The sequence below is a fragment of the Petaurus breviceps genome, unplaced genomic scaffold, assembly GCF_028583685.1.
Source record: "Petaurus breviceps papuanus isolate PSGF00001 unplaced genomic scaffold, PetGlider_PUasm1.0 176, whole genome shotgun sequence".
NCBI classification, from domain to species: Eukaryota; Metazoa; Chordata; class Mammalia; order Diprotodontia; family Petauridae; genus Petaurus; species Petaurus breviceps.
Genome location: NW_027185771.1, coordinates 6,027,840 through 6,039,918, shown reverse-complemented (window position 1 = coordinate 6,039,918; position 12,079 = coordinate 6,027,840). Strand labels below are relative to the sequence as shown.

The following is a 12,079-nucleotide window of genomic DNA, read 5'->3' as shown; positions in this document are numbered from 1 at the left end:
TATTAAGTCAGCTTGTAACTCCCCTGGCTCCCATCTAACCGAGGAAGGATTGTTTCCTACGGTCTGTTCTCCTGGGCTTTGTCCGGCTCTGTTTTAAATGACTCAATCAGTGGGGCCTCCACTACTACCTTGGAGGGGACTATTCCACCACCTCAGAGACCTTGCTGCTAGGAAAATTCTCCTAATATTCAGACTAAATTTTCCTTTGCACAATTTCTTCCCATTAATCCTCATTATTCACTCCTGGATTGCTCTAAACAATGATTTTACCCCTTCAGTACATGTACCCACCTGGACTTGTCGACAATACAGAACCCAAATCCTGGGCTTTCAAGGAAGCTTAGGAGTCCTCAAAATCAGGCTCTCTCAACATAAAAGGCAACTTATAGTTACCAATTCTGCAATTTAGTTCGATCCTGGAATTTGATCTTAATTTATTTCTCCTAAACAGAACCCAAGTTTAAAGCACTGTGCCGAATTGGAGAAAGCAGAGAACTAGCCCTTCGATCAGCCCAGCTGGAAGGAGCTCCTGCGGCCCTCACAGCCCAGTACGAGGGTGAGCTGGGCACATGTCCCATCTCCTGGCTGCTAGTAAGCTCCCTGAGGGTAGGGGCAGTGCCTGGATGGTCCCTGGGTGCCCCCAAGCACAATGCTTTCCACCTAACAGGTGCTCAACAAATATCTATGGAAGGAATGGACGTCTATCTATGGCTTAAAAAACAGCCGGGGGAGCTGGGGCCATGTTTTAGAGATATGCTGTAGCAGCCAAATGACAGAAATGCAGCTTTATCGGTTGGTTAACAAGCATTCATTAAGTGCCTGCTGTGTGTTGGGCACTGTGCAGAGCGCTTGGGATGCAAAGAGAGGCAGAAGTAGTGACTGCTTTCCACAGCTCACAGGCTGCCCATTCCCACATCTCAGCCTCGAGCAGAAATGAGGGAGTGACTCTGAAGAAGGGGAGTGGGAGAGGTGGAAGAAAAAGGCCTCTTCACAAAGTGAGACAAAGGGAGGCTGGGAGCCCCAGCCAAGAGAGGAGGAGTCAGTGAGTCAGTCTGGGAAGGGTGAGAGGCGCCAAGTCTGAGGAAGTGGAGTCACGGGTCCTCCAACATCAGAACTGGGAAAAGCCCGAGGAATCATGTGGCTCAGCCACCCAGCTCCCTGGGCCCCCAATTCCCCCTCCTGTGCACTTGCCAGAGGAGACAGAGGCCCGGAGAAATGGAGTATGTTTTGCCCAGGATTACACAGCTCATTAGTAACAGGGCAATTAGAAAGCCGGGACAAGAAGGGAGAGTCTTGGATCGATTGGCCAGACTGAGCCTTGCTCTTGGGTTCTGGATGCTGGCTGTCTATCCTTTGCCAGGTGGTCCTGGGAGCCCCTGGAGCCCCAGGCTGCTCAGGCTGTGTGGAAAGCCTACACAATATAGCCACATCTCCCATGGGCCTTTGCAACCTTAGGCTTAACAGGACTATCTTTTTAGCAAGATGGGAAAAACTGTCTACATACGTGCTTCTTAGTTTAAAAGTGTTACTGAGTTAAACTACTCTGGATTACTTTATGTTACTTTTATTCTGCTTTTTCTCCTGATTTCAATATCAGTGGGTTTTTATGGGGGAAAACACAACAATCCATCTTTTGAATTATTTTGAATATAGATTAAAATTTATATGAAAACTAATGGAAAAAAGGAGAGAGTGAAGCCACAGAAAAGAGATAAAGACAAGCACAAAACAATTTGAAAAATTCATAACCATAACATCTTCTGTGTGAATGGGCTTTAGCCCAGTTGAGAGGAGTCAGGCAGCTTACTCATAGCTTTGGGTAGTCATGAGCCAACATTAAGACCAGAAGGAATCCAGAAAGAAATTGTCAAGTCCTGGGAAAGAAACTAAGACTCTGAGGGCAGAATGGGGCATTTTCATCAATGCTGTGGCTTTCTGATGGAGCCTTCAAAAAGTGAATATGGACCACAAAAAGCTGGTTAAAAAGATGGTGCTAGTGACTAGAATTAGAATTTCTAGTGCAAATCTTAAGATATAGGAATGACAAGCTCTTAGCCAGGATCAGACTTCCGTTTGGCTAATGAAGGCTGTGAAGAATACATTTGTCTGGTATTTGAAAAATCTGATGAAAAAAAAAAAGTCTTTACATTGAACACCGCCCCCACACATCCACCAAATCAGGTGCACAGAGACCAGCATGGTCTGGTTTGGGGAGAAGAGAAGGAATGAAAGGAGCCAGGAAAGGTCCCACTGGAGGGTAGCTGGGTCTGGCCTTGCATTCAGCAAGAGCCTGGTTAAGTCTTACCTCTGACCCACAGTAACTGTGTGATCATGGCTTAGCACAATTTCTTTTTTAATTAAATTTAATCTCTCAGTGCCTGGAGGAGTTCTCTAAGAGGTATTCCTAATGGTTATCTGAATCAGCAGAGGGGGGGATTTCACACTGGGAGTTCCTTATACCGATGAACTCTATATAACCAGGCCAGAGGGGTGGTAATAACACATATAGCTTCTAATGTGCACACACAAATGTACAGAGCGCGAGTCATAAGCCGAGATATTAAGCCAGAAGCTAAATTTGGTCTCTTAGGTATAACTGAGATGTGGTGGAATCATAGAGCCCCAGGGCAACTGGCCAGAGAAGCTCGCTCCATGATGTAATAAATGCCATTGGTGAAGCGTCTCCGGGGGAGTGCCAGAGGACTCCACTCTTTTTAACAGTTTTACTAATGACTTGGATGAAGGCATGGCTAGTTGACATTTATATTTTGCTTTAAAGTTTACAAAGGACTTAACTAACAACAGACCTGTGAGGTAGGTAGTATAAAGATTATTCTTCCTAATTTATCATTAAGAAAACTGAAGGAGCTTAAGCAAAGTTGCCATGATCACAGAGTTATTAAGTCTCAGAGCTGAGATACAAACCCTGGGATCTCTCTATGACACTAGGCTGAGAGCTGGAAGTGACCTAGGAAATCATCTGGTCATTTCACAGATGTCTGAGGTCAGGGGACATGTCCAATGTCACCAAGACAGGAAGCATCGACCCACCCCCTCTTATACCATACTCCTCCATGCCCATCAGATCTGAAGATGATGAAAAGCAGGGAGGGATAGCTATCCTATTTGGAGACAGAAATGGCCCCAACTGAACAAAAATGAAATATGGATAAAGGTACAATTCTACTCTTGGGTTCAAAAAACCAACTACTCAGGAACAGGGTCAGGGGCAGGGCTAGACCAGAGTTTGTATAGGAAAGCATTTGAGAGGACTATCAGGTCAGCGTGCACCCACTGTGTGATACAGAAGCCAAACAAGCTGATGCTATCTCAGGCTTCATTATAAAGGCACCAGGAGTTCAAATCCAGCCTCAGACACTTACTAGCTGTGTGACCCTGGGCAGGTCACTTACCCCTGTTTGCCTCAGTTTCCTAATCTGTAAAATGAGCTGAAGAGGGAAATGGAAAACCACTCCAGTATCTTTGCCAAGTGGGGTCACGAAGAGTCAGACACAAGCGAAATGACTGAATGACAACATGGCGCCCACAGTAAGGGAGTAGTGATAATGCTGCTTCATCCATTCAGCACCTGTAGAATGAGGTTAGATTCTAGGCTCTATGTTTTAGAAAAGACTCAAGCTAGAGTAAGTGTCCAAGAGGCAGCTAGGGATTGAGGCTGGAGCTCTGGGGAGAGACAAGGACTAGACCCAGGCTCCATCTGCACAGAGATAACAACACATGGGAGCTTATGAGCCCAATGAATGTGATGGCCCAGAGGGAGAAGAGAGAGGGCTCAGAACAGAGCCTCAGAAGGTGACCACAAACGGAAGTGACCTGGATGAAGATTCAGAAAAGGGACATTTGAGTGGTCGGGCAAGTAGGAGAATCAAGAGAGAGCAGCTGCTGTGGGAAGCCAGAGAGAAGAATGCATCCAGAAGACAGTGATCCACAGGGTCCAAGGCTACAGAGACTGAGAAAAGGTCATGAGATCTGGCAGTTAAGAGGCAGCTGACAACCTCAGAGAGAAGAGCTTCGTTTGAATGAGGTCACAAGACCCAGGGCAGGGGATCTGGAAGAGACTGAGAAAAGGAATTAGAAGCACTCAGCAGCTGAGAGGAGAAGGGAAAGCTGAGGGGTTAGGAGGCCTACTGGTAGAGATGGGAGGGTGCAGGGGAGATCTTCTTAAGGAGGGGGCCAGGAAACACAGGAGTGCTTGGAGGCTGCAAGAAGTGAGTACATTGGGAGTGATTGCCGATTAGACAGAAATGATAGGGAGCAATCTGCTGAAGAACATGAGAAGGGATGGCCTTGGTAAGAAGGGTCACCTCTTCAGAAGGACATGAGATGAGGAGAAAAGGGAATTCTCAGGGAATGACTTCAGTTTTTTCCCAAAGCAATCTCCTGCAGCAAATAACCTTTTTCCTTTGGAAAAAGTATGTGGCACAAACCTTCATATCTAAGCACTTCCTAATCTAAGCTCCTGGATCTTGTGCGTATAAATGTGTTATTTTGTTCTGCTGCATCCTAAAACCCTGGTCTCACTGTATTAATCTCTTGCTAAAACAATCTAGGATGGCTCCCAGTGGCCACTTCAGGCTCGCTTCTATAATCTGGCCCTGCCCTATGAACCCCTCCCACTGACATTGCCCTTCCACATGCCACAGGAATCCTGGCTTCTGGTCAAACTGATTTATTTACTGTCTCCCTCCCTCTGCGACCCCACCCCACAGAGGGATACTCAATGCAGTTTCCAGGTCCTCATGACTGCCATGCCCTCACTTCCCATCCTGTGTTAAGTTCATCTTGATCTTTTGCCCCTTCTCTAAACTCAGCTCTGTTCTTTCCCATGAAATATGCCTCAGAGGGGCGGCCAGGTGGCTTAGCGAGTAAGACCACCGGCCCCAGAGTCGGGATGACCTGGGATCGAATCCGGGCTCAGACACTTAGCACCCACCCAGAAATAACTGGTTGTGTAACCTTGAGCAAGTTACTTAACCCCAATTACTTTAAAACAAAACAAAACAAACAAAAAAAGAAATATGCCTGACAGACCACTGTTCTCTTCTCTATTACACAATTTAGTCCTGGATTCGATACTAACCTTTGTTCTGTTTCCTGAATTTCTGTCTTGTCTCCTCCACCAACATGTTAAGCTCCTTGATTATGAGTGACCTGTCTTAGACTGGTCATGTACCTGTCCCCTCACTGTACCTAGCAGTGTGGCATATATCAACAGGTGTTCTCAGTAAACATTCCTGGACTTAAGTTGAGCTGTCTTGGTCTGGGAGAGGAACTGTGATGCTTGAGGTAGAGGGGGATTCATAGGAAGGTAAAATGACTGCAGGTAGCCTGTCCAAGAATGAGAGAGAAGCTGGGAGGCCTTGGTCTACTGGGGTTTGTTTTGTGTTTTCACCTTTATGTGTCTTCTAAAACTTTGCTCTGGGGTCTTTCAAAAGAGAGGGAAGGGAGTGAATTTGTCCCAAGAAACAAAGCTGTGCAGCACTCCTTACCCCCTTCACAGCTGCTTTCCAGGCCTCAGGGAGCGTTTGCAAATTGAAGCCGGGGAGGAGGAATGACCCAGAGGGTCAGCAGCCGTGGAACCATGCTGCTGAATGCTAGAGTTTGGTCTGAAAGAGCAAGACAAATGTGTTCTGCCAAGCAGAGTTTCTCAATATGGGTCAATATTACCAGCTGGCAAGCCTACATGGTTACTTAATAGAGTTATTTACATGTTGTGGACTGAAAGTGATCTCTGGGCTTGATTCTCTGTAGCAGAAAATCTGTTGTAATCAAATCAACAAAGAATTCTGCGTGAAATGGGGAAATACCTTTGGAATGGTGAACCTTGGATCATCCTGGCCATTGTTGTAAGGTTAGAGGTCATGTAACCTATACTCGGGCTAGAGGTGGTTGGGTGACTTTTTATCAAGCCCCAATTGTAACAATGGCGACATCTGGAGAAGACCAGCTTTTCAGAAGGTTAGAGGTTGAAGGGTTGTAGAGATGTAAGTTCAGTTAGCCCAAGTGGGCTGGAGCTCCTGTACTCATGTACAGGGGATTAGGGAAACGAAGTATTACGCTAGAGTTTATGGGGCATCTGCATGCGGGCATGTACCCCATTATTAACCATAGGTTGGAAGATTTGCCCGTATCTTCTTATGCTACTGAACCCAGCAGACAACACTCCAAGTCTGCCTTCAATCAAGCCTTTGCTACTTCAGTCTTCTCAGTGGAAAGTTAAGCCCTTTTTACCATTTCACCAAAGGCCTGAGATGGAACAGAGGTATTTCATGTTGTTTACGTGCCACTCACCATTACAGCTGGGTTGCACACGTTGAGCTGGGGCTCTGCAGGTACCATGGTCTTCTTGTGTTCCTCAACGACTGGGAATATTCTTTGAAGAGTATCCCGGTACTCGATGCTAGAAACACTGGACACAAGAGGAACTAATGATCAAAGGCTATCCCCACTTTATAAGACAACTCTTGGCTGAATTCTCCAAGCCAGCTGAGCCTTCATATAGTTAAGTGTCATATTCATGGAACACTCAAAGGCTTTTTGTTTTCCTTTTCAAATAAAATGCACATTTGTTTATTACAAAACATTTACATACATATCAGTATGGTATATTTATTTACCTGTAGGAAGTCATACAAAACATATTTCCATATTAAGCCATGCTACAAAAGAAAAGATACAAAAAAAAGAGAAAAATAAAGTAAAACACTTTTGCTTCAATCCACATTTAGATTTCATCAGCTATCTCTTTGGAGGTGGATAGCATTTTTTATCACGAGTCCTTTGGAATTGTTTTGGATCATTGTATTATTGAGAATAGCGAAGTCATTCCCAGTTGATCATCTTTACAATATTGTGATTACTGTGTACAATGTTCTAATGGTTCTGTTCATTTCATTTTGCATCAGTTCATGTAAGTCTTCCCAGGTTTTCTGAAACCATCCTGCTCATTATTTCTTATAGCACAATAGTATTCCATCATAATCATATGCTACAAGTTGTTTAGCCATTTCCCAGTTGATGGGCATTTCCTGGATTTCCACTTTTTTGCCACCACAAAAAGAGATGCTATAAATATTTTTGTACATATAGGTCCTTCTCCCTTTTGGGTGTCATTCTTGCTAGAGGACCCCTAGTAAATAATAATGGGTACTAATGAAATATTAAGGTTATCTTGGAATATTTGAACGTTATACAAATGGCATCAGGCAGTGATGTCTCTCTAGTAAAAAGAATTTTCTCTCCAATGCTAAAAATAACATCTCAGAAGAGATAAGCATCTTTACTATGCTACTATGAAATTATGGAAGTCAATGTGAGATTTTAGTTGTCTCGAACACATTTTCTTTGCAGGAAAGTAGAGTTCTGTTTCAGATAGTAATCTATCACCCCAACAATAAATTCTGGGCAAGGTAACTTGTGAGATGTATTATATCCTTGCTAGATTCTCAAGGTGGCAAAAGCCTATTCTGTTCCTTCTCCCCAAACCATCAGAGCCCTAGAATTGCATTATTTTGGAACATGATTTTTAAAAAAATCAACATAACTTTGTTTTTCTATCACCTTCACTATGAATATATCTCTTCCCCTATTCAGTGATCCATCCCTTACAATAAGAGTAAAAAATTTAAAAAAGCAACCCAGCAAAGCTGACCATCACAGCAGCAGCATCTGACAGTGCAAAGAACAGGAGAAATGCATTTTCCCAACTTGTCTTCAGGGCCAGACACAGTCATCTTAATTATGTACTGTTGAGCTGAATCCTATTTTTTTCCTTCTTTTTTCACAACTGGAAGTCACTGTGTGTACTGTTTTTAGCTATCCACTCTACCTCATTTCATGTCTTCCCATTTATTCTCTGAATTCCTCAACTTGGTTCTCATGGCAAGTAATATTCCAATACAGTTGTGCATCATGATTTGCTTCACTGTTCCCCAACTGCTGGGCATCAATCAGTCAATAAGTATTTGGAAACAGAAACCAAGGGCCGGGCACTGTGTTAGTTGCTGGGGATACAAACATGCTCTCAGGAAATAGAGAAAAGACAACTTCTAAGAAAAGACTCTTATAAGCCTGTGCTTTACAGGGTTGATAGTACAGTACAGTAAATAAGTGTTAGACTTTTGTCAAACACTTTTTTTTTAGAATATGAATTTTCAACAAAGCCTTCCTAGGGTATGATTAAGTACTCTGATCAGGGGAACACCCTGATCAGAGTACTGTTTTACAGAGCCCAATCTGGGGGCAGACATAAATTAGAAAGCTATTGGTGACTGTCCATACACTTAACTACGGTCATCCAAAAAGATGCTACAAAGAACCAATGGGACTTTGAGGCTGATTGATAATATATAAGGTGAGGGATAATAAAAGTGCAAGCTAAAGTTTATGTAGTATATTACAATTTTTTTGCTTTACTTTTATTTGATTCAGGCAAGAGCACTGTTCTTATCTGTATCCCCATAACATAGCTCCTGTTTTCTTAATAAGGGAATTGAGATTCAAAGATGGTCAACATCTTACCCAAGGCTACCTAGCTATTAATGAGCAGTTAGTGCTCCAACCTGGGCCTCTTGCCTCGAACCCAAACTTCTTTTCATGATATACTGTGGCCAGGGAGTGAAGGGTTAGGAGCATGCATGCCTAGGAGATAACTGTACACCATGTGGCAAAGTGAGGAAGACGAGGAGCTCAGTTATCCAAAGGGAAATGTCCAACATCTGGAGTTCAGGACCACAGACAGGGATCTGGAAGCATGGAAGTGATCCCAGAAGAAAGGAAAGTAGAGAAAAACAGAGCATGGGAGCTGATGTTCACAGGGAGCGGAGGAAAGGATGAAGAGAAGCTAGTTGAGGAGGTGCAAAGGCCTATAAAAGTCTCCTCTAGGACAGATCTTGAGGACGATCTGTTACTCTCTATGTGCTTGGCAGCTCAGACTCTAGAAGGGACTGGTAGGATAGGCTAAGGGTAGAGTCCACTATTGAACGCTTTCCTTCCTATACCCTCCCTCTTCTGGAGAATAGTGCCATCTCACTAGAAAGGCTCAGGTAGGCCTCAAGGATTCTACTTTGATCTGGACTAGTTAGAAGGATATTATAGGGGTCCAGGAACCCGTCTGCCTAAATTCTGAAGATCAAATGGCTTCACTTTCCTGTGGGCCATAAAGGTCTGATTTGGTTTAAGAGCCCCATAGTAGTAGCAGGTGCAGAAGCCACCTAGTTTTCTAGGCTTCCGTTGGGTCTCACTGTAGGTCTTCCAGACCCAATATAGTTCCTCGTCATGATGACCCAATGGAAAATGGGATGGTCTTCTTGAAACAAAGAGCCTCATGCCATCCTCTAGCACCCACTCAGCATGGGTTGACTGGAGAGCAGCATTAGTCCCCAAATGGATTTTGTCTGGAGGCTCAAGAGTAAGGGATATTTCCAACCCTGTGAACCCCCTCTATTAGGGCAGGTTTGTATTTAAGTGACTTATAGTAATTTTGTCATGGTAATACTCTAAGCACTTCTCAGACTAGGAATTAATCGTCTCCCTTTGCCCGTCACACTAAGTCATTGTGGGAGGAATCTAAGAAATGGGTTGTTTCTGGGTCTAAAAAGAATTGATAGGATGATACTGATTTATTAACCCTCTAATGAACAGTGTCTCTAATCCTTTGGTTCAAGTTGCCCTTGATGAAAAAAAAAACAAACAACTAAATGAAATAGCACCCTATCTGGAGTCCAGCAACAGGCAAGCAGCTTCCAGTAAGCTCTATAAATATCCCATTCCATTAGGCAGTATTCCAAGAGAAGAAGAGTGGAGAGATGGGCACAGGGTAACTGGCAGAGAAAGGGGAGGGAACTTTTGGACTAAAGCACACTTAGGTCAGCTCCCACTCCAATCTTCTGCTGTCATGTACTACCTGCACCACAAAATAAATGGGGGTGGGGCCACTAACTCTCTCTGATAGGAACTGTCAGCTATCTGCCACCATGACTCACAGGTATGAGGAGGTATTCAATATAAGCTAATTCACCTAGTGTATCTGGGACTGTCCCCTTTTTCCTTAAAAAACTTTTTTTTTAAAAAAAAAAAGTAGGGATTAATTCAACCTTTTTTTTTTTTAAAGAAACACAAGAGTAGTCTAAAAATTCTGAAAAATGTTAAGTTTTGTGGTAAATTCAGGCAGCTCTGTGAACACTCCATAATACATGGCAGACTGATCTGAACACACATGACTGTAATTCACGTTCAACTCCATGCTGATTTGAATGACAAGATCATGGGGTTTCAGAATTGTTAGAGAATTCACAGATCATTGAACTTTGTTCCTTATTCTAGAGATGAGGAAGCTGCAGCACTGGAGTGACCTATCCAAGGTCACAGAGGAAATGACGGGTAGAGAGAGGTTTGAAGATCCCATCACCGGCACTTATCTCATCCCAGTTAAGCTGCCTGCTTTATGCCTTTACCTGGTATCGAAGTCCCTTCAAACTGGGCATTTCCAAAGCTAAGCTCATTACCACCTGATCTCTGCCACCTCTCCCTCCCAAGCCATCTTTGGGAATTTCTAGAGGGCACATGGTGTGGCAGACCCTGGAGGCCTCGGAGTCAGGGAGAACTGGGATCTATCTTGGCCTGACATGTGCTGGCTATGTGACACCCCCCAGAATCCTCAGTGAACCAGCTTCCTTAGGATCCTCCTACCTGGTAAGAATTCCCCTCTGATTCCTGTCTGAGAGATGCCTTTAGCTCTCACCTCCTGGACGGAACATAATATCTGCCCTGAGCTCTGGTTAGCAGCTCTGTCCTTTCCCAGATTTCCTATGATAACCCATCATTCACGTATCTCTTCACCCAGGGGAGTGAGGCTCCAGAATCCCACTGGGTAATACCCAGTTACATAAATTTACTTCATACAAACAGTATGGTAATAGAAACAGTGAGAATCAGAGACAATTTCCTTGTAGGGAAGATGAAGGCCGTTTCCTCATAGACTACCGCCCAGCTACCCAGGTGCCAATCTCATCCGCTTTTCCTCTGAAATGGCTCTTGTGTCCCATCCTTTCCCCGGCTAGAGCCTGTTAGCCCTAGTCATTATCACCTCGCCTCTAGAATGACTGCAACGTCCCTTAGCTAGAGTCCTTGATTCTTCCCATTCCACTATCCACCCTGCAGGCCTTTGCATCCCCTTGAAATCACTCTCTTAAATACTACTGTGCTATAAGAAATATTGAGCTAGATGCTCAAAAAAACCTGGAAAGACTTACATGGATCAAAGCAAATCAAAATGAGCAGAACCAAGAGAACATTGTACAGTAACAGCAATACTGTAAGATGACCAATGGGGAATGACTTGGCTATTCTCAGCGGTACAATGATTCAAGACAATTCTGAAGGGCTTGTGATGAAAAATGCTGTCCATCCCCAAAGAGAGAACTGCTGGAGTCTGAATACAGACTAAAACGTACTTTTTTAACTTTATTTCTTTTTCTTGGGTCTTTTATGGTCTGTGTTTTCCTTTACAACATGACTAATATGGATACATGTCTTGCATGACTACACATGTATAACCTCTCTCAAACCGCTTGCCTTCTCAATGAGGGCAGTGGGGAGGGAGGGAGAGAATTTGGAGTTCATTTTTAAAAATGAATGTTGAAAATTGTCTTTACACATAATTTGGAAAAAATGAAATACTAAATAAAAAAATTCAAATCATTCCCTTACTCAGAAGCAGGAATCGTGAGCTTCTTGGTTGGTTAGACTATAAGCTTCTCAAGGGCAGGGATGGTTTCATTATGGTCCATCCATAGCACCTAGCACAGTACCTGAAGCATAAAAGGCACTTAATAATGCTTAACATTTGCTGAAGTGCTGCTGAGGCTCCCACCTACCTGCTGTGCATCAAGCCTTCCCTGAGTCCTTTAGAACATGCTGATTTTCCTTAACATATACAAGCATCTCCTTTTTTATTTAGCCTTTGGCCTAGTACAGTGATGTAATGCCGCCTTCATCGCCATCCTCTTCTCCAGCTCATATAAAGCTTTCACATATTAGTTTTGGGCAGGCCTGGTTT

General features: G+C 43.7%; 2 protein-coding genes across 6 annotated transcripts in view; one reads left to right on the top strand and one right to left on the bottom strand.

Annotated features, from left to right (window-relative positions):
• The window catches only part of TRAPPC2L (trafficking protein particle complex subunit 2L), a 423,767-nt gene that overhangs the window by 352,752 nt on the left and 58,936 nt on the right, over positions 1-12,079 (top strand). The gene's annotated exons all lie outside the window — the stretch shown is intronic.
• The window catches only part of GALNS (galactosamine (N-acetyl)-6-sulfatase), a 69,608-nt gene that overhangs the window by 5,639 nt on the left and 51,890 nt on the right, over positions 1-12,079 (bottom strand). For all 4 annotated transcript variants that reach the window (XM_069085554.1, XM_069085557.1, XM_069085553.1 and 1 more), the window contains one exon: positions 6,313-6,430. In XM_069085554.1, the coding sequence (XP_068941655.1) occupies positions 6,313-6,430 (118 nt within the window). The remainder of the gene's footprint in view (positions 1-6,312; positions 6,431-12,079) is intronic.